We start from the raw sequence: 22,600 nt of genomic DNA on the forward strand, positions 1-22,600 counted from the left end.
CTACAGATGTTTTATTTGGCCAGCAAAGTGTTTGTTTACTTTTTTTTTTTTTTTTTTTTTTGGAGGGGTGGGGTGTGTTGTTTTTTAAATGGGGCTTTAAATCCCTGCAAATTGAGTATGTTGGCCCCAGGTTTATATTGCCTTGTAACCTAGCCCTGTCCATGTATTTATGTTCTCTGCCTGACCTTGGTGTAGGCATTGAGTGTGTGACACTTGCTGGTCATCAGCTACTACTATTTGTTTTCTAACTCAGGTCTAAACAGTTTTTCTGTCTCTCACTGAAGGAAGAGAACTTAAAAGCTAAAGTCTTCTCACTGTTCACTTTCTGAAGAACTGTAGTAATGATAGTTACTGTGTAAACTCCGTTATCGAGCAGTATGGTTGTACACAGTTATAAACTAGATTAAAGTGCATGTTGGAAAGAACTTGTGCTAGGAGCCAGATGTGCATTTGAAACAGCTCCACTGCTTACCAGCTGTGTGACCTCAGGTCAGTCACTGAACCTCTGGGCTGAGCATCCATGCATGATGAGAATAATCCTGTCTACTTTGTAGGATTGTTATGGAGGTTCGATTGTTATGGAGATAAACACAGCATTTGGCAGGTGCCTAGGTACTCAGGAAGACTTTGGATTCTGTTACTATAATGCAATTCAGTACTTTACATTATTTGCTTTAGTTTATGATATTATCATTAGATATTTATACAAGTTAGCCTGTTGCAGATAAACGTTTCCTGTATGCATATGATTTTTGTCAATATTGCTGTTATTTTTTAACTGTATTCTTTAAATTCTTTGTCCTGATTGAAGTAAATTATGAAATGGATAAATGAGAATTTATACCATTTAAAAATTTTGAGCTTTATTGAGCATTTCATTTGGCCCAGACATGGTTTCTAACCTGAGTAAGAAAGAAAAGCCCAGCATAAATCTGACCTTTGGAATTGCACCTAAAATAAAGTAACGTGTTTTAAAGAATTTGGGGGTTTTTTGATCAATTGGTTAAAAGATTGACTCTATTTTAATGATGTATCAAAGAGCCACAAAACATTTTGAAGATAATTTTCATGCAGCTCCTTTATTTAATGATAATTTGATTTCTCTTACCTAGGTCTTTTACTCATATTTTCCATTGGCTCTCAAAACTGGTGAGGTAGACATTAGTTACAGTACCTTGTGATGTATACTACTAAATTATCAAAGAAGCAATATTTAGTTACCTAAGGATTTTTGAAAAGTAGATCAAAAGGAGGTAAGTAACCAGGACAAACTATGTCTAAATTAGAATATACATTGTTCTAATACTCTAATATTAGATTGTTCTAATATTCTAATGTTCTAATATAGGCAGAGTACATAGGATTTTTAGGGTAGTGAAACTATACAGCACTACAGTGATGAATACTTATCATCATCCATTTGTCAAAATTCATAGAAAGTACATCACCAGGAGTGAACCCTAATGTAAACGGTGGATTTTGAGTCAGAGAATGATGTGCCAGTGTAGGTTTATAAGTTGTTCCAAGTGTATCACTCTGGTGTGGGATGTTGGTAGTATGGGAGGGAGGTTGTGCATGTGTGGGCAAAGGGGCACATGGGAATTCTGTACTTTCTGCTCAGTTTTGCTGTGAAGAACTGCTTCTGAAAACTAGAAAGCTTATTATTAAATAAAAAAAAAATTGAAGGTAAGTAATTAGGGCAAACTATGTTTAAATTAGAATATATAATATGTTTTGCACCCATAAATGTGTAACAAGACTGATTATGTGTGTACTATTTTATAAATAGTATCTGCAGTGTAAAAATTTTGGTTTTCTTTTTATATTTAATAAGTAAACTGTAGGCCCTGATTATTTTATTAATATACAACTAATCCTGGGTAAGTTGTAATCACAGGTATGACAGTATAATAGAGGAAGCTTTCCTTAGACCCTGTTAACCAGCTCATAATTCCAGTTACCATCAGTTTACTTGTAAAAAATAATATGCTTTTTTATTTTTTAATTTCAAATACAGTTTTTAAGGGACTGGGAAGAGTGTTATGTACTAGCGTGGGCTTTTATCAAAGGATCTCAAAAATATAGACAAAGCATCTTTCTGAGACTAAGTAATACACTTGCAAGTTTTGAGGTTCTGAAAATTGTTGCAGAGAATTATAGGTAACTTTATGCAAAGTAACACGATAAGAAAGTGAACTCTAGTTTTAAACTTAGATGCAGAGGCAAAAATCTTACTAATTTTTGATGACTTTTCAGCATGGCTTGGTTGACCACACACTATGCAAAAAGTACAAGATAAGAAACCTAGTCATCACACTTTACAGTCATGAGGGTGACAGAGAAAGAGTTGGAAAGTGTGTGTGTATGACCAGCTAACTGTAAGTCTAGCTTATTTCTGTCACCTATCTGCCTCTATTGGTTTTAGGTAGCTTTATAGGTTAATGTCTTACTATGATTCTAAATTGCTTTCTTAAAAGCTTATGGATGTGATTACTGTTTTTTTAGTTCCTCTGGATCTGCCTCAGTCTTGACACACAGCAGCTCAGGAAATAGTCTCAAGCGCCCTGATACCACAGAGTCACTTAATTCTTCCATGTCCAATGGAACAAGTGATGCTGGTAAGTAGCCTTGGAGGATTTAACTTTTTCTTAAAACTGTTTGAAAGAAAGATTTGTAACACTGGTAGCATCACAGATTGGCCCAGTTTAACATTGGTCTAAGCAGATCTGTTTTGTTTTAGACCTCTTTGATTCACATGATGATAGAGATGATGAAGGGGAGGCAGGGTCCGTGGAAGAGCACAAGAGCGTTATCATGCATCTCTTATCACAGGTTAGGCTTGGAATGGATCTTACTAAGGTAAGAATCAAATTTGGCGTTTGCTAGAAGTCTTAATGTGTATGCGTGGATTCTCGTGATTGTACAGCGAGTGTGCCTGCAAATGTAGCATAATGACATAACTTCTGTTTATACTTTTGTGGTTTAATATCTACATAGATGAGTAAACTGAGAAGTTTTATAAATGGATAAAATATGTAAAGCTAGAATTCATAGAGATAGTGTATGTGAATTGTATGAATTAAGATTTGGTTTTTACTGGGGGCAAACAAGGAATAGTGTTGGGCTTGATGAGTTATTTGGATAAAACCTAAAGTAGTGTGGTGTGCACAGAATCAAATGAGCAGAGTTCTGAAATTGGGGTTAGAGGACCCTTGTTTACATCCTGCCTCTGCTATTACGAAACCATGTGTTTGCACAGGTCCCCTCCTCTGTGATCTTTACATTTCTCATGCAAGATGAACATACAGTGGCCACTTCACAGGGTTGTTGTTAAGGATTGGAACAGGTAGTAAATGGGAAATTGTATGACATATTGAACCATACACTTACTATGGTCTGCATTTTAATTTGAATTTAAACTTGGTGCTCTAAACAGAAATGCCCTGTTGATTTAGGAGACTAGCATGTGGGTGCCTTTTGTATATCCCTGCCACTGTGCTGGAAGCCATATTCTTTTTTTTTTTAAACATTTTTTTAAAATGTTTGTTTATTTTGAGGGAGAGAGCGCATGAGTAGGGGATGGGCAGAGAGAGGGAGGGACAGAATCCCAAAGAGGCTCTGCACTGCCAGCGTGGAGCCCAACGTGGAGCTCAAACTCACTAACCGTGAGATCATGACCTGAGCCAAAACCAAGAGTCGGACACTTAACCAACGGAGGCACCCAGGTGCCCCTGGAAACCTTATTCTTGCACTTCATTCTCATCACAGCTCTGCAAAGGTGTTACTGTTAACATTTTATAGATGAGGAAACTAAAACCCACAGAGGCTGAGTAGTTTGGCTGAGTCCTATTAAGTGGCAGAACTAAGATTCTAATCTGGTCTGTGACTTCAAAATCTGCAGTCTTTCTACTACTGCCTTTTGTCCTAAAGACTTGAGCTCTAGTAGTTTTCATATTGGTTAGATTATTATTTTACCTGGCTTTAGAAAGTTAATAAAATTTAGGACTCTCACTTTTTTTAAGACCAAATCAGCTCCAGGGCTATATATAGTCTTCATCAGCAGTCAGCTTCATTTTGGTTTTGGATTTAGAGGGTTATTGAGGAAAAAACTAATCCTTAATACTTTCCAAGTAAGTGTCCATAATAAAACCTTTTACCTTAAATCTAAATGAGAACAGAAACACAAGGATAGCATTAATTTGTGGAAATCAGCATATTTACCAGGTATGAGAATATTTTCAGGTAAGAGAATATTTGCAGAAGTTTGTCCCAGAACTTTTTTGGTGATCATTAGATTGCATAATTGCTGGGACAGAATTGTCACTTCAAATTTGCAAGTTATAGTGTAATTTTAGATGTTGACATCTAAATATTTCTTTTCTGTATTTTCCACCTTGGTCTGTCTTGGTCTTCAGTAATGGATGACTAACCAGAAGATATCTTGAACAATATGAGATTTATTATCTCATATAATGAGAAGGCTAGAAGTAGCATAGTTCTGGGATTAATTCAGTCAGTTGTGTCTGAGAAAGAACCTAGGTTCCTTCTGTTCCTCCATCCTTAGCATGTTGACTTTCACACTCAGGCTTGTCTCTTTGTAATTGCAAAATGGCTGTCCCACTTCCAGTCATCACATCCTTAGGCAAATAATGTCAAGAGCCAGAAAAATAATTGCTTTTCCTGGATTTGTTATTATTATTAGGGAAGGGCATTCTTCTGTAGTGGCCCCTCAGACTTCCAACTGAATCTTATTGGCCAGAGTGATGCTTGTGCCCACACCTAAACCAGTACCTAGTAAGGGAGGTTAAATGATAGGTACAGATTTATCCACATTCACCCCTTGAGATCTGGGAGGACCCTGTGACTTTCATGAATCTAGATTCTCATGAATCTTGAGCTGAATCAGAATTCTCTTACTAAGGATGAAGCAGGGATGTGCATAGACAACCAAAAGTGTCTGCCACAATCAAGTTTGTAATACTTGCCTCACATAATTTCCTCTGCCAGTTAATCTACATTTGGTCCATAGTTACTATAAGCTTGTTATATTATCAAAGATGTGATAATAATTGTTAATTTTTTACCAAGTATGTTAATAATGAGTTATTTTAGTTATTGGCACAAACAAATGGCTATGATTGCCAACAGATTCTGAAATCTTGATGCCTTTATGCATTCCAAAATATTACAGTAATGCCTTAAATTTTTCTCATTCTATTTTTAAATGTATCTTCTCACTTGAGATACTTTCTAAAAAAAGACTTCTTTCCTAAGTACTTTGTAGTGTTCAGAAATACTACAAAGTCACATCCCATTTACCTCACTTGATCTTCCAAACAGTTCTAAGGTAGAAGCAGGGCATGTAATTATCCTCCTTTTATACAAACTTACAGAAGTTGAGTTAATTTTCCAGGGGCTCCTCATACCTAAGGGGTGGCAAAATAAGTACTTGAACCCAGGTCTAAGACAGCCTAGCCCTGTTCCAGTGACTTGACATAATGGCATGTATCAGTATATTGCTAAAAACATTGAAGAAGAGCTGTTGAGTGAGAGTTATCAAGAAAATTTAAGTAGGGAGAAAAAAATCTTTTCTTTTTTCTTTTATTACATGTAAATTGGGTTTTGGCCATTTCTTCTTTTTGAAGAAAAGTTCAGTACTTTTGTCCATTTTTCTCCGAGCAGTAGTAATCTTTTTCTTGTTGGTTTGTCAGAGTTATTTATATATTAAAAGTATTTACCCCAGTTTTGTTCTTTAACATTCTTAATTAGCAGTTTGTAATTTGTTTTTCAAGAGTGGTAGGAAGTTGGTTGTACGAAGTCAGTACATAAGCTTACCTACCAGTCTAACCATCTTTAGATTATGAGCATATATGGGAAAGAAACATACATAGGAGAATGTTTACTTAACTGTAAACTCTTGGGGCATCTGGGTGGCTTTGTCGGTTAAGTGTCCCAACTTCAGCTCAGGTCATGATTCACAGTTCCTGAGTTCAAGCCCTTCATCAGGTTTTGTGCTGACAGTGAGGTACCTGCCTGGGATTTGCTCTCCCTCTCTCAAACAAACTTTAAAATGTAAACTCTGGAGTCTGATAACAAAGATTCTAAATGTTAGAGCCATAGTGTTGTTTCTAAACTGTGTTCCATCATTCTTGTATTCTTAATATACCCAACCACACTGGTACACTGGTAAATCCCTGTCACACACTATTTCCTGTCTCCATGTCTTCCCCCTTCCCCCCCCCCCCGCCCCCGCCCATGACCATGTCTTGTTTTTCTGTTTTCTCCTCTATACAGTCTTATTCTTTTCTAAGGCTTTTCTGTAGTGCTACCTCAGTGAGTCATTTCCCAGCTCTGCCCTCATTCTGGTTGCCTAACAGAACATGATCTTTCCTTCTCCTAAACTTCCAGGACACTTTGAACATCTCTTATATGATATTATTCTCTCAAACTTACCTTTGCCTTTTCTACAGGATTTTAACACAGAACCTTGAATGTAGTTCACATGCAGTAATTACTAAATTTAAGGGAATTTTTGCTCACTGTGGTGCTCTATAATGAATACTGTAATTTGATAGACATATCAAAAACTGTTCTTCCATTCCCTAATTAAATTCTTCTCTTTTTAATTGGTTGTTCCTAATATTCCTCATTCCTTCTTCCCATATTCCAGTTTCCTATTTACTTTCTCCTCTGCCATATTCCCAGCCCCTCAGCGTTTCTTCATGGGCTCAGTCCCTGGTAGAAAGAGTTCATTGATTCCCATCCTTATTCTCTTCTTTGTTTATTCCTTTAATGCTCATTTAAAGATTTCTTACTGTGTAATAGTAGCCATGAATGCAAGTGTAAGTAAGTGTGGTCCTTGCATTCTAGGAGATCATTTATTTGAGGAGACAGGTTTGTAAGTATATCCATTACCTAATACAACTAACAATAACAGAGAAGCAGCATTATTAGAAAGTGCACAGAGCCTTCAATGTCAGACTCAGTTTTGAATTCCACAGCAGTACGGAGCAATGTGAAAATTTCTTACTCTCTTTGAGTTTCATTTTTCTTGACTGTAAAATAGGGGTATTAGTTTTTTCATAACAGGATTGTTGTACAATTTAATAACATAAAGTATATGTAGTGCCCCAGCAGGTAGAAAGCATCAGAGAGTTGGTGCTGAGAGTTTGTCATCGTTATACTGATTTGGGAGCAATAGGGAGGTTGCACAGAGGAAGTGACGTCTGAACATTGAAAATCTGTTCTTCATTTCCCATCTGCCGGGCAGGTTAATGAGCATTTCTGAATCAGAATAGTTTGGAAAGTAGGTATCAGAAGCATGCTGGGCAGTACGTGGTGGGTATTACCATGATTGGAATGAGATTTTTTTGGTTTTGGGTAAAAAAAAATTTTTAATCAATACAGTAGTCTGTTTATCTGTAGTGGAATTTGATCCTCAAGGGTCAAATGTGTATGTTTTTCAGGTAGTTCTTCCAACATTCATTCTTGAAAGAAGATCTCTGTTAGAAATGTATGCAGACTTTTTTGCACATCCGGACCTGTTTGTGAGGTATTTGCCTGAACACTGTAGTTTCCAATTTTTAAGATGTTACTTGGTAGCTTTGTGTTTGTACAGGATAGGTGGATTCCTTTTATCCTTTTTACCTTTCAGACATTTCTGGGGAAAGCCATTAAATACTTTGTTTTATTAGATACCTGTCTGTTTGCTTAGGTTATATGGTGGTGATGTTGTTAGGCAACCAAGTTAGATGCTAAAAAATCTTGAGAGGCAGTGTTTATAGAACCAAGGCTATGAGCTTATTTGATCCAGGGATTGGTAATCACTGTTTATACTATATCCTGACGAAATTCAGTTAATTGAGTTCAGCAAACCATTCTAAAGCACCTCTTATTTGCCAGGACTTTGTTATGAGCTGGAGAAAGAAAAAGTCACAGTGTCTGCCCTTGAGGAGCTTATAGTCTAGTGTCCAGATTACAGACCGACTCATTTTTTAAATATTGCAATATTAGATATATGTACAAAGGGTAAAGTATTCTAAAGTTGACATTGATTTACAAGGAGATGAGTTCACATTGTTTTTCAGTGGTAGCAGGAAATTTTTCTTTATGGCAGGATGTTCTAATCCATCTTCTCTGACTACATTCTTTGGCCTTGGACTGTGGTTTACTGAAGCCAGATATAAATCACTTTGAGGTTTCATGATGGTTGGGCACACTGGTTGACATTGGTATTCACTTGGCCCTTGGATAACATGGGGATTTGGGTTGCTTATCCCCCACACAGTCAAAAATCTGTGTGTACTTTTGACTCCCCCCAAAACTTAACTAATAGCCTGCTGCTGACCAGAAGCCTTGCTGATAACATAAACAGTATTACCACATATTTTTGTACATAACATATATTATGTATTCTTACAATAAAGAAAGCTAAAGCAAAGAAAACATTGTTAAAGTCATAAGGGAAAACACATTTACAGTACTTTACTGTATTTATCGAAAAAAAATCCACGTGTAAGGAGACCCAAACAGTTTAAACCCATGTCATTCAAAGGTCAGCTATATCCATTTATCAAATTCATCAAACCGAACACTTAAGACTAGTGTGTCTAATCATGTATATTATACCTCAGTTTTAAAAAGAAACTTAGAAGTAACTCTTTGTCTTGGGTCCTCTCAGCCTAGCTTAGGGTGGACCATGCTGAGGAGTGCTGCATCAGCTTTTCTGTTACTAGAAAGCAGGACATTACATTTTGTCTTTCTCCCTTGCAGCATTAGTGACCAGAAGGATGCCAGAGATCGAATGGTTCAGGTTGTGAAATGGTACCTCTCAGCCTTTCATGCAGGAAGGAAAGGATCGGTTGCCAAAAAGCCATACAACCCCATTTTGGGCGAAATCTTTCAGTGTCACTGGACATTACCAAATGATACTGAAGAGAACGCAGTGAGTTCTACACTGACATTTTTAATAATCTTAAGTTGCAGACTGATTCAAGATTTCATTTTATTTGGGGGCAGATAACAATGGTGAAGGCAGAAATCAGAAGATGCTCAGCACTCACAGAGCAGTGCTGTTGGAGCAACATACTCTAGATACAGTGAGCAGGGAAGAAGTGGCAGGAAATGAGATTCACAGATCAGGTCATGGAAGGCCTTGTGGGCCATAATGGTAATTTTATGGCTTATCAGGATTGTATTTTTATTTTGAAAAGATCGCTGTAATGATTTTGTTAAAAATAAATTGGAAAGGGGCAAAAAGAAGGAAAGAGACCACCGAGGAATTTTTGGCATTATTCCAGGAGAGACACAGTTGATTTAAGCTGTATTGTGGAGGTAATAGTGATAGGTGGACTGGAGAAGTAAAAGAAAGGGGACAGAGATGAACCCTGCATGTGGGCTTCAGCAGTTGGTTGATGCCATTTACAAAAAAGGAAAAAAATTATATCTGGGGAGAAAGAATCAAGAACTCGAATTTGAAATAAAAAGTATGAGTTACACATGTATGTGGAATTATCAGGGAGTTAGAATTTTAAGAATCTGGAGTCGAAGAGTCTAAGGGGGAAAATGGGTCTTTTAGAGATTTTAGTATATTTAGATGACATTTAAAGCGCTGGAATGAGGTGAAATGATCTAGGAAGACAGCATAGAGAAGAGTAAGTAACCCAGACCTGAGTCCCCAGGGTCCCAACATCTAGAGGTTGGTTTGAGGAAGATGACCAACAAGGAATACTCAAGCAAATGTAAAAAGGCCCTAGCCCACAGTGCCTGATACATAATAGCCTGAGTAAACGTAAATCTCCGTATTTTTCCCTTTCCGTGTGATTTGTTACATGTAGTCCTTACTGAAGACAGGCACTGTAATTTGTCTGTTCTTACTCATTTGGCAGACATTGATAAGTGACCGCTGTCTGTTCTATGCTGCCCCTGAGTTAGGCACATGATGCTTGCCTTCAAGGATGTCTCAGGGAGACCTAGTCAAGGCAGACTGACACAAAGCCATAATTCCAGTAGTGAAGTTAAGTGCCATAATAAAAGTGTGTATAAGGTGCTTGGTGTGTGTGGAGGAGAGAACAGTTAACCACCTTGGGAGGCAGAGACTCCAATTGTTAGACTGTCCACAGTGTCATTTGTTTCCACATCAAAAGAAAATGTTGTATTTGCTTACAGGAGCTAGTTTCAGAAGGACCAGTTCCCTGGGTTTCCAAAAACTGTGTGACATTCGTGGCTGAGCAGGTTTCCCATCATCCACCCAGTAAGTTACAGGGCTTTTCTGTACCATCCACTGTCGAACTGTTCTGTCTAAAGGGTCATGAGAAGCTTCATAGCTGAGGTCACTCAGCTTTACCTCACTCAGCTGATATACCAGTTTTATGGCTGCCTGTATCTTTGTAAGGAGGATTAGTTTCTCCTGTCTGTTCCTTATATAAATGCCAAAGATTCTATTCACTGATAAACTGTGTATAGAAAGCAGGGATTTAGGCAACTAACTCGTTGGTGCTTCTAAAGTCCTCTTACACATAACAAGCTATGTTATAGAGACTTCAATTTTGACAGTTTATAAAATGAGATGTAGTTTCTGCGCCGTATATTTCTGACATAGTGGAGAGAATGCACATCCTTAATGTCTTAATTGTTCAACACAGTGTTAACACTGGAAATACTGGATGGTCCCAGGTTGGGGCTGTGGCGAGGACATGCTTACTGACCAGAAGAGTTTTAAGCTTCCAGGATTGCTACAGCGTCATCATTCAGGAAAGTTCCTTCTTATATGGCCCTGAATGGTGCTTGCATTGGGAGAAACAGGGTAGAAAAGGCAGTTAGATACCTTCTGGCCTCATTTGAGGCTGTTCTTTGAGGGCTACAAGGATTTTCCCAGTGGAGCTTGTTCTTTCTCCAAGTTGTGTTGGAGAGGTGACTATAGCTATGTAGTGCACTAATTGCAAATAATTTCTATTCAGTTTCAGCTTTTTATGCTGAGTGTTTTAACAAGAAGATACAATTCAATGCTCATATCTGGACCAAATCAAAATTCCTTGGGATGTCGATTGGGGTGCACAACATAGGGCAGGGTAAGTCTGTGGGCTTAGGGTGGACTGCACTGTTAATAGAATTTTATTCAAATATGTGCTGGACCCTTGTCTAGTGAGGGGAAATGGCACCAGAAAGCCAGACTGGATCTCATCATTTGCATATAAATATGCGTATTGGGGATGAGAGCAGGGGTGGGAGATTGATTTTCCCTAAATTGAATGGAGTATTCTGGAGTATCTATCAACCAGACAACAAAATCTTTATGGCCAGTTGACACTACTCATCAGAGATTCTATCCCTTCTCTCCACAGGCTGTGTCTCATGTCTAGATTATGACGAACATTACATTCTCACATTCCCAAATGGTTATGGAAGGCAAGTAGAGCTATGCCCATTTCCTCTGACCAGCTGGCAGCAGACCCTGCTGTTCCTTAAGCTACACTCCTCCTTTTTTTCCTCTAAACTGTCAGCCTTACGTGCACTTTTGGTTTTGCAGGTCTATCCTCACAGTGCCCTGGGTGGAACTAGGTGGAGAATGCAATATCAATTGTTCCAAAACTGGATATAGTGCAAATATCGTCTTCCACACTAAGCCTTTCTATGGGGGCAAGAAGCACAGAATTACTGCTGAGATTTTGTAGGTATTTTGTTTTCCTGCTTCAGTGCTCTTGTGCTTCGCTGAAATACTTTTCTTTTTGTCTTGAACTATAACTTACTAGGAATTGACGGTTTGACTGGTTCTGTCTTTGTAAACTTGTTTCACATCTTGTATGTCATGTCTCTTCCTAAAATCCTATTATCAGAAGAAGACCTAAAGTCTGGATTTCAGAACACTCACAGGTCATTCATTGGTGGGATTTCCTTCCCAGAAACCTGAGGGGAGTCTTCTTAAATTGCCTAGTTAATGCAAATCGTAGATTTCTGACTCATTACTGCTAGATTGGATGATGGGCTAGTCTGTACAGTAGACTCTGTGATTCCTGCTGCATTGTCTCCAAGACCTCACAGTCCTTTTTTCTGTGCCTTTGCCGGGGGAAAACATCACATCTTGGCTTGCTTCCATCTAGGGTCAGATGAAGACAACTGTGCTGTCTGGGTAACAGACAGAGCCTGCCTGGAAAAGGAACATCTGCAGGACTTTGTCTTCCCTAAAAGGCCTTATTGGGAACAGTGTTGCAGACGGAAGATACATGACTGGTTAACCAGTTTTCCAGGGAGATAGATGATTGGGATGACAAAATCAGCACCCCCCCACCCACCCACCCAAATCTGGAGCAGGAAGCACCACAAATATAAGATGAAGGTTGCTAAGGATCAGTGTAAAATCCAAAAAATTACTGCAGTCAGAGAATATGGGCAGAGCTCAGAGAGTAGCATAAGTCACCACTTTAATGCATCTGTGCCTCCAAAATAGGCAGGTGGTGGAAATTGGATGTCCAGAACAAAGGCATGGATGCTTCTCAGTGTTCTTTGGAGGTAACCAGCACCAACAGGAAATGCTGGCTCAGCAAAATCTTCTGCCAGTCATAGCCGTATATAGAAAACTTCCCTCAAAGCTGGGAGCTGAGAAGAGTACTTGGTAGACTCTAAATTAGGGATTTGAGCACAAGATGATGAATGGTTGTACCAGCTGGGTGGCTCTCAAAGTTTTTGGTCTGTGGACTGCTTTTACACTTAAAAATGATTAAGAGCCCCGAAGAGCTTTGTCTATGTCTATTATATCCACTGATATCTCTCACATTAGAAATTAAAGGGGGTGCATGGGTGGCTCAGTTGGTCAAGTGTCGGACTCTTGATTTCGGCTCAGGTCACGATCTCATGGTTTGGTTCATGGGATCAAACTCTGCATTGGGCTCGGCACTGATAGTGTGAAGCCTGCTTGGGATTCTTTCTCTCCCTCTCTGCCCTTCCCCTGCTCGAGCGTGCGTTTTCTTCCTTAAATACTTTTTAAAAAAATAAATTAAGACTTAAAAATACTTGTAAATACATTTACAAATGACAATAGTATTTTTATGAAAAAACTTTTCCAAAACTTTTCTTTAAAAAATTTGTGAAGAGTGACATTATACATTTTTTGAATTTTGTAAATCTCTGATACAATAGAAAACAGCTGGGTTCTCCTAACTGCTTGTTGTCAGTCTCTTGCTACATATCATGTCTCTGGGAAACACTGTACCCTTATGGGAAAATTAGAGTGAAAAAGGCAAGTAATGTCTTAATATTATAAAAATAGTTTTGACCTAAGAGAGTCTTGGGAACCCCCAAGAGTCCCCAACACACTTTGAGAAGACTGCACAATGAGCTTCTAAACAAGGGATTCGTCCATTTCTTTTCCCCTTTGTCCCTCTTCACCCAAAGCCCCTAAATCATAGTGGAAGCTTGTTTCAGTACTGTGATTGCAGTTTGCATCCTTCTACCCTGTGTATTTTTTTCTTTCTGACCTCTTTTATAGCTCCTCCTATGTTCATACCTTACCCTTTCTAACCTGTCCTTTGCTGTGATGCTTAACTTCCCAAATTTCATACCTGCCATACATACTATTGTCATGTCCAAGTAGAGGCCTGTTGGGGTTTTCCTCAAGAAAAGAGGTCAAACCATTTGACCTTTGGACTTCAGGATCCTTCCTAAGGATGAAAAGCCTGGTCTCCAGTGTTACATCCTTAAGTGAGACCTTCCCTGACCTTCATTCCAACTTTTGCCTTTGATCTCCAGTGCTCACATAAACTCACCATAGCACTTACCACCCAGAATCTCGACGGTGAGGTCTCCACAACTAGGCTGTGAACAGCTTGAGGACAGGGACTGTCCATCATCTGCTGTGGCCCCTGTGCCTCCAGGACAAGGCTCTCTTGCTCATCTCATGCCCACTGTTCATAGGATCTTCAGTTCATTAGCATCTTGTTTAGGGCCCTCATTCTTATAGTTGGCTCAGGGAAATCCAATTTTACTAAGCTGCTTTCACCAGAGACTTATTTCACAGTTGCTCTTCTATGTTCTGCTCTGTGTAGAAGGCCACACCAACCAGATTCTTTGGTAATTTTTAAATTAAGACTAACAGAAATGTTTCCTTTTCTATTTAGTTCTCCAAATGACAAGAAATCTTTTTGCTCAGTTGAAGGGGAATGGAATGGTGTAATGTATGCAAAATATGCAACAGGGGTAAGAACCTGTATTTTATACTTGTTTTAGGCTACGTTGAATTATAGCCTTCCTTCATCTGGAAATTTAAACACTGAGGCCAGCTCTGATGCCAACTCTTCAGGGAAATCCTTTTCCTTCCCCTGCGTTTTCCCCAGCAGTACAGCGATTTTTATTTTCTCCTCTCTCAGAATTCTCAAATATACACACACACACACACACGTATATATATATATACTCAAAATATATGTGAAAAAAATGCTTGGCATACTGTATGCCAAACCCAGTAAATTGGTTTAGCTATATCATTAGAATATGTGGTATATTTATAAAATTAAGTGCTAAACTAACTCGTCTGTTTGTATACACAGCTTGACTCTTTTACAAGAAATGTATTTACTACCTAGCTAGCACCAGGAATGCAGAAATGATTAAGACAGTCCTTGACCTAAAGGAACTTGCAAATAGTACCTAATTAAAGTAGGGAGGAAGGTGGAATGGGATTAACAGGAGGAGCCAATGAACTGGATTTTGGACTTGGAGAATTTGAAATGTAAAAATGTAAAAAGCACTTCAGCATTTAACATTAGAAGTCATTGTTTATGGGTCGAGCTTTCCTAAGAGATTTAATACTGAGCATGTAGCACTTAGCCACATTGAAAACCTCTGTTGAGCTTGTATCAAGACTTAAGATACACTAATGTTATTTTATGCTGATAGTAGCATATGAAACTGTTTATATGTTGTCTTCCAATGTGGGATTTGATTATTAAATCTGTTCAGGACTTCTGGGAAGAGTTGACTTTTCCTCCTAGAACAGTTTGAACAATAAAGTATCTACCTACCTCTTGTTTTTTAGGAAAATGCAGTTTTTATAGATACCAAGAAGTTGCCTATAATTAAGAAGAAAGTGAGGAAGTTAGAAGATCAGAATGAGTATGAATCCCGCTGGTAAGAGAACTTTGCTAGAGTTGTTGTGGCAGTGCCCCTGCTAATGGCTAGGCATAGGCAGGGCTGGGTTTTAGAGACACAGTAGCACAGTGTAACAGTACAGACTAATTTTGAATACCTGGGTTCATATGGAGCTCCACCACTTTAGTAGCTGTGTAACCATGACGGTAAGCTAAGCATCTCTTTGCCTTCTTTCCTGAAATGGGAACTACCTCAGAGTTGATGTGAGGACTAAATGAGATAATCATGTAGTATATAAATGATGTAAGGATATAGTAAGTATTCACTGTGTCGTTGGCTTATCACCTTGTGGTTTATACAAGAAGGCAGTGAGGTTTCCAGTAGAGGTGTGTACAACACCCTCAGGTTTTTTGTTGCAAAAAAAAATTTTTTTTTTCCTTAAAGTTCATCTCTAAGTATTTCAGTATGTATCTCTAAAGTGACTTTAAAGGGGTGCCTGGGTGGCTCAGTTGGTTAAGTGTCCAGCTCTTGGTTTCAGCTCAGTTTGTGATCTCACGGTTGGGAAGTTCAAGCCCCATATCAGGCTCTGCACTGACAGCATAGAGCCTGTTTGGGATTCTCTCTTTTTCTCTTTTCCTTCCCTGCTCATGCTCTCTCTCTCAAAATAAAATAAATAAAGTGACCTAAAAACCACTAGCCACAATATCATGATCATGCTTTAAAAAAATTCCTGGGGCACCTGGGTGGCTCAGGTCAGGTCATGATCCAAGGGCTGTGGAATCAAGCCCACATTGGTCTCCATGCTCAGCATGGAGCCTGCTTAAGATCCTCTCTCTCTCCTTCTGCCCCTCTCCCCCCCTCACACTCTTTCTAAAAAAATTTTTAAAAAAAGGTTCCTTAATATCATCAGATATCTAGTTGATACTCAATATTCCAGTGGTTTCAAACCTAATTTTTTCCTTTTCCATCTGCATAGTAAAATCCAGATCTTTCAGTGGTTTAAGGAATCATGCACTAAAGTTCTTTGTTTAGCATATTAGGGTATTTCTTAAGTGAAGGAAGAGGATCTTAAACACCCAACTATGGTCTCTGACTTAACAGTCTGCTTGGCTGGACGGCCTGGTCCTATTAGTAAGTGGAAATCTATAGAAATCCATAGGGGGATCTTAGTCATGGCCACTTTTCTGGTTCCTAGGCATCTTCATTTGTACACTGACACTAGTCTTACTTAGTTGTCATCTTCCAGGCTCTGAGAAGAAGCCACATCTCTTACCCCGATAAGCCTCTGTTTCACATCTTGACTCTTACTCTATTCACACAGTTTCTCCAAGATTTCATTGTTCAGGGGAGTTTTTCTGAAATGGAACTTCTCTCCCCTGATCTAATAACCCTTTTGGTTTATAATACAGCAAACTCAAGCCCCATGGAGAGGTAAACATACCCCCTAAAGTTGCATAGCAACTACAGGTCAAGCCAGAAGTAAAATCCCAGGTTTCAGTTCTGTTCTTTTTTCCTGTTGTCTCTACCATATCCAACTTTCTGCCCATCCTTTATTTTCTTCCTTTGACACTAACAGTGCAATCTTCCAAGCCCATTTCTCTGTTCTTTGCCACTTTAAGGAGATTGTCTGTGAACTATACTCAAAGTTATTTGACTTATACTTTCATTGTGCTGTATTTAGTGAGGCTCTAGACTTTCATTCTCAAGTTTGCTAACTCCTTTGTCCGTCAAGTACTTAGCACCTTGACTTCTTTTCTTTAGCCTTTGGAAGGATGTCACTTTCAACTTAAAAATCAGAGACATTGATGCAGCAACTGAAGCCAAGCATAGACTTGAAGAAAGACAAAGAGCAGAAGCCCGGGAAAGGAAAGAGAAGGAAATTCAGTGGGAGACCAGGGTAAGCTTGTTTGGGTTGCCTGCCCCAAGGTCCCAGCTCCTATTCCCTCTGTATCCTGAGGTATATAACTCACTCATTTCAGCGAATGCTGAAGTGAAGGACCACTTTTAAATAAGCATGGCGATAAACAAAATGAGCCTTGGTCCCTGCCTGAAACTCATTTTAGTGTAATGGAAGAAAATATAAAATAATAAGTATAATTCTAGAAGTACAGAGCAAGTGAGTAACTGAATTTTCCATTTCTTTTACAGCTATTTCATGAAGATGGAGAATGTTGGGTTTATGATGAACCATTACTGAAACGTCTTGGTGCTGCAAAGCATTAGGTTGGGAAATGCAATGTTTACACCTGATGACCAGGGCAATAGGCATAATTAAGCAACAATCTTCCTTTGGGAGAACCTATTCACTCCCTTCTTATTGCAGTGGTTCCTATCTCAGGGATACTGGACTTTCTGATGCAGATGAACAATTAAAGCAAGAAAAGCTTCCCGTTTTTTCCTTTTCTGTGGCAGTTACAGTTTTGACTTCAGTCCTGAGAAAAACTTCAGGTTTTGAAAACAAGATGTCTGCTTTTTTCCCCAAACCCCATGCTTTGAAAAGCATTTATAAATCCCAGTCTTAAATCTTGCATACCAGTATGGCTGTTAAGATCTACATTTGTTTCCTAGTTCATATAATTCTGGGATGGATATATATATATATAATTACATACACACATATATAAATATATACCTGATGCCAGAATTTTCATAAATGCTCCAACTACTGTAAATATTCCTGAGTTATTTTAGAAAATTAGTGCAATGTATTAAAATCAAGTGTTAGGAAATTTCTTGGCCTCACCTATAACAACTTTTGTTTTGGAATTGGACTATTAGGAATTGGACTATTAAATTGTATCTAATGCGGGACTATATTTAATTATACTCAGTGCTTCTTAAGGCTTCATAAAGTAATTTTTCCAGTTTTTTTTTAATGTGTTTCTTTTATTGTTTGGCAGCCTGGGATCTAAGAGTTAAGGACTCTCCAGAAATAATAGAGGATCTATTCTTTTTTTTCCACCCCTCCTTTATACCTTGTTTTAGCCCCCACCATGCTATCCTCCAGAGTCTTCCTTGAACTCTCATACAGCACACATAGGGCTCCCAACATTTTATACAAAAATATTTTATTGTTTTAGAGGGTTTGGGAAGAATAATTAGATCCCCCCACCCCACACTGAAACAAAAGAATGCTACAGCAGCAAAATGGCTCATTCTGAAGGGCATTACAGAACTATCTTTATTTAAAAATACATTAAAAAAAACACAAAAAACCACAGGTATTAGCACCTAGCATTTAGGCACTAAGACATCGGTTACATAGGGCCTCTCAAGGTTCTCTTACAGACCTAGATCCTCCATCTGAGAGAACCAGGACATGCCAGGGCTTCTCATATTGCTCCTGCAAGCATTTTGGTCACACTTGGTGCACCCTGCTACTTTCTCTCTGCCAGCTGCTATAGTAACCCTTGGTTTGTTAGTCATAATGTGGTGGGTAGGAGGAGAAGTCAAATTCTATGATGGCAGTGCAAAATTTCAATGGCACTACTAGCAGTATAACTAACTTCATAAAATACAAACACATTTTTAAATACACAATGCTTCAGGCCAACGGGACTGCAGTTTATTTGACTATTTTATGGTAGGGGAGAAGGTTAAGTGTTGATGTGAAAGCCCTGATGTCAGTAATGGGGATGGTAGACTCTACCAGCAAAGGAGAGGTTGGCAGGTAGGTTAGCTGCATCACTTCACAAGAAGAGTTTGAATCTTCACCAGAAGGGGAACCATCTTCTTCCAGCTCATACTTCCCAAATCCAACAACCTAAAAGAAGCCAAAAACTTGAGGTGAGAAAGGCTGACCAGATTTGGGCAAAGCCCTGTTAGAATCTTTGATACCAACCCCAACTCAGTGAATGGTAACTGGGCTAAATGACAGCTCTGAAAAGGATAGAGCTACAGCTTCAGTTAGCCATACTCACATGAACGCTGAGCATTTTACTTCCTGGTCCTCTATGAGCCTTGAACCAGTTGACTAGGTCTGACTTTGAGAATGACTTCAGTGCTTCAATCTTACAGGGGAAAGGGAAGATAGGAAAAAACAAAGCAAGCTATAAAAAACACTAGCAATGCATTTTCTGGAAAGACTGTTATTAAACTAACACCCGAGGTGGATCTCTTTGGTCCTGCTTAGCACCTGAGCACATCATTTTATTCTTCCAGGTATCAGCTTGCCTTCAACCTTCCAGAGAAGGGTGAAAACAAGCCTCTGAGACACACCTTCATCTGTTTCACAGCAATAATTAACCCTGGCAAATAAGCAAGAGAGGGTAGCAGATGCTGTAATTATAGCTGAGTACTACACACAGAGCCAAAACCCACTACTGCCTCAGTGTCACTTCTCAGGTACATGGTAACTGTATATTCTAGCTTGCTTGAGAAAATATAGTAACAACTGAAGCAGGTAAAAAGAATTTTATTTTTGAGAGAGTCACAAAGTGCAAGCAGGGGAGGTGCAGAGAGACACAGAATCCAAAGCAGGCTCCAGGCTTGGAGCTGTCAGCACAGAGCCCCGACGCGGGGCCTGAACCCACAGACTGCGAGATCATGACCTGAGCTGAAGTCGGTCACTCAACCGACTGAGCCACCCAGGTGCCCTTAGAATTTTGTCTTCTAATAGGAAAACTGGAGCACCGTATGAGCTGGGCTGAAATCTCTTATTAAATAACTTTCTTGCCTCTGTGTCCTTTGCTAATTCACCTTATACAGTTATAGTCTCAGCGCTAGACTGCAAGTTCCAGAGCTTTTGTGTGTTTTACTACTTGGGGCTAGAAGCTGTCAAAAAGACCACAGCCAGAATCTGGAGAGGAATTCCGTAACGACCAGATGTTCTCAATTTTCTTTAAATAGAAAACCCCTTTTTCCCCCCACAATCCTGCAGTGAACCTCAATATAAATACAAAATATAAAAGTATTTTACAAAAACAATATAAATACAAAAATAGATCTGCTCACTTAGGTGCTAGACAGGCCAGTCTGGAAACAGGATTTGATTTAGTAAAAAACCAAACCTAGAGAACACCCCAGGTTTCTCTTCCATACAATATTGATTTGCTTGGGATTGGGACTCCTATAAAATCAGGAGTCCCTATCAGAGCTCTGTCACTCAAAACTGTGTTACTACTACCTCATGGGCAAGGCGATCAAAGAGATACTGCTGTGTCACCACTTCGTTCCAGTTCCTGTCCACCTCCTCCCCAAGGTGGGTATCTTCACACTCCTTCAGCTTGATCAGAGCTGTGACCTGGTCCACCAAGAAAGGAGACCCTCAGGTATAGTATCACACCAGATGCCCCAGAACACACTTAGCCCTGTTCAATCTGGTTAGTGACAGACCTGCTATGGTCCCTTTATTTGGGACCTGCAGCACGATGGGGAAGGATAAAGCTACAAAGACATTATGACCATGTTAAGGTGGGGGCTACAAAACTCAAAATCTGGCCAGCAGGTAGCACTGGCAAGACTGGTATCAAGCTGTCTTACGGGCTTGTGTGGGCCAAGGAACAAAAGAGCAGGTCAGCACAGTTACCTGGGTGTTGAATGCATCCTCAGTGAGGTTCTCGATCTTCTCCTCAAAGTTTGAAAGAAACTCCTCTATCTTCTTATCAACAACTTCAGAACTGAAACAAAACATCTTCAATTAAGAGTCATCAGAAACCTAGTCTCAAGCAGAATGCAGAGGAAGAAAAGAGCTAAGGCATTATTTCTAGGGAAGAGACTGAAGTATTTTCCTCCCAGGCCTCAGTACTCCCCTACGCTGAGGGAGATACAGGAGAGAACCCAACCCCTACCTCCAGCCCAACTTCCTGATCTCCTCAATACTGAAGCAGTGACAACCCATGCTTGACCACCCCAAAGCTGAGAAACAAGGCTTGTTTGTAACTCTGGTTCTAGTATGAATGCTAGGCCAGGCATTCTTTGCTTTTGTCCTCAGACCTGCCTAAAGAGAGGAAACATTGGCAAGCCGTGCACAGTGACCACAGGACTTGAGTCAAGCCTTATAGGATCACCGGAACCACTGATCTGTCCTGGATCAGGCAGGCATCTCTGAATCACCCTCCATCCCCACCCCCTTGTGACTAAGTGAAGCAAACCCTATTTTGGTCAGAGTTGCCTGAGGTTTAAGGAAGCACCTATAGCCCCCACTCTCCAGGCCAAGAATAATAATAGCTGGGCCCATCTACTCACTTGTATTTAGTTGCCTGAGTCCCCACAGTGACAGAAAATCCTAGAATCCCAGATGTGTTCCTACAGGTAGGGTAGACATGGTACCTACAACCAGAATGAAAAGTTCTATGAACGCAGGTAGTCACCTGGGCCCTGCCCTCAGAAACTAGAGGTAAGTAGGAAGGGTTTCTGCACATCTTTACTGGACCTGGAGGTCCTGAAAGAGAATCCACAAACGTATATGCATCTATTTCATTCTCAGGTTAGGGTGTCCACCCCCTCTCCTGAACTGAGGACTACAGGCTAGCTTTTATCCTTGCTAATCTCTGAAACTTGACTGAACTGAAAACCTGATCATAGACAGTACAAGATGCAAATTCTAGAAGTTGTCTTGACCAGTAGGTATGATGATGATGCTAAGGCATGGAAGGACCAGCGAGCTCTGAGGCTGCTCAGTCAGGATATCTGATAAACCTCAGCCTGCAAAGTAAGCCCCAGACCTTTATTTGAGCTCAGTGCTCTTGCCAGCAGACTTACCCAAGGGTCTGCTTGGTTCGAAGGAAGTCAAAACAAGGCTCTTCCATGTGCATCTGTAATTCAACATACTACCCATCAGCCCAACTCCTCCCAGCAGAGAAACCTCCATTTCTAACCCCCAAGTGTTCCACATACCCCAAGTCCATCCTTCTTTACTGTCGTCTTCCTAAATCGCCCAGGCCCCCTGTCCATTCTCACACCAGATGAGAATACTAAACATAACCATCTCACCTACCAAACAGGCCTCTGACCTCTCCCAAGTCCCTAGCTCCCAGGCATAAAGGCCAGTCCTCGTAGTGGGTCAAGGGCTCCTGAACACCTCAACTCTCCTTTATTACAACTTACCACAAGCAGCTCCATAAGAGTGTATTCTTTCAGACTCCTGGTACCTGACTGAAAGGAGAAGTTGGTCAGACCAACTGAAAATCCAATGGCTTATAGGGCTTTTTAAGAATCCAGTTATTCTTGGCAACCATTTATTCAGGTATCCATCCCACTCTTCTCTTCCCCCCAAAGAGTTGATCACACCCTCTGTTGCCATACTTGCAACAACTTTGTTTATACATCTGCCTTTCCACTAGACTGCAGGCCTGTGAGGACAGAAATCATGCTTGATCATTTGAATTCTTGGCCCATGCACAGGACTGCAGGCACACATGAAGGGAAGTCCAATAATCCCCACCCAACCTGCCAGTTCCTGCCCAGAGGACCTAAAGGATATAACCTAAAGTCAAGTACATGCAGTTCAGGGTCCTAAGGAGAAAAGCAGAAAATGGGATCAATGAACAGTATCTGGAGCTATTCCTTCAATAGGAAG

At 39.8% G+C, this 22,600-nt stretch overlaps 2 protein-coding genes across 14 annotated transcripts in view; one reads left to right on the forward strand and one right to left on the reverse strand.

The window, feature by feature from the left end:
• OSBPL9 (oxysterol binding protein like 9) overlaps positions 1-17,948 on the forward strand; it is a 194,143-nt gene extending 176,195 nt beyond the window's left edge. For all 11 annotated transcript variants that reach the window (XM_086716949.1, XM_086716952.1, XM_086716950.1 and 8 more), the window contains 12 exons: positions 2,506-2,618; positions 2,741-2,859; positions 7,467-7,552; positions 8,773-8,944; positions 10,168-10,252; positions 10,959-11,069; positions 11,343-11,406; positions 11,528-11,668; positions 14,112-14,190; positions 15,029-15,120; positions 16,843-16,978; positions 17,230-17,948. In XM_086716949.1, coding sequence (XP_086573075.1) covers positions 2,506-2,618; positions 2,741-2,859; positions 7,467-7,552; positions 8,773-8,944; positions 10,168-10,252; positions 10,959-11,069; positions 11,343-11,406; positions 11,528-11,668; positions 14,112-14,190; positions 15,029-15,120; positions 16,843-16,978; positions 17,230-17,304 — 1,273 coding nt within the window. In that variant the 3' untranslated portion in view covers positions 17,305-17,948. The remainder of the gene's footprint in view (positions 1-2,505; positions 2,619-2,740; positions 2,860-7,466; positions 7,553-8,772; positions 8,945-10,167; positions 10,253-10,958; positions 11,070-11,342; positions 11,407-11,527; positions 11,669-14,111; positions 14,191-15,028; positions 15,121-16,842; positions 16,979-17,229) is intronic.
• Positions 17,949-18,624: 676 nt separating this feature from the next.
• NRDC (nardilysin convertase) overlaps positions 18,625-22,600 on the reverse strand; it is a 108,753-nt gene continuing 104,777 nt past the window's right edge. For 2 of the 3 annotated variants that reach the window (XM_025912298.2, XM_025912297.2), the window contains 7 exons: positions 22,129-22,176; positions 21,784-21,836; positions 21,268-21,351; positions 20,609-20,699; positions 20,207-20,323; positions 19,002-19,091; positions 18,625-18,844 (listed from right to left, as the gene is read on the reverse strand). In XM_025912298.2, the coding sequence (XP_025768083.1) occupies positions 18,647-18,844; positions 19,002-19,091; positions 20,207-20,323; positions 20,609-20,699; positions 21,268-21,351; positions 21,784-21,836; positions 22,129-22,176 (681 nt within the window). In that variant the 3' untranslated portion in view covers positions 18,625-18,646. Of the gene's footprint in view, positions 18,845-19,001; positions 19,092-20,206; positions 20,324-20,608; positions 20,700-21,267; positions 21,352-21,783; positions 21,837-22,128; positions 22,177-22,600 lie in introns of those variants that run through there. The other variant, XR_015254698.1, reaches the window with a different exon arrangement.

Source organism: Puma concolor, chromosome C1 (assembly GCF_028749965.1).
Source record: "Puma concolor isolate L17-30 chromosome C1, mPumCon1.1.hap2, whole genome shotgun sequence".
In the NCBI taxonomy this organism is placed as follows: Eukaryota; Metazoa; Chordata; class Mammalia; order Carnivora; family Felidae; genus Puma; species Puma concolor.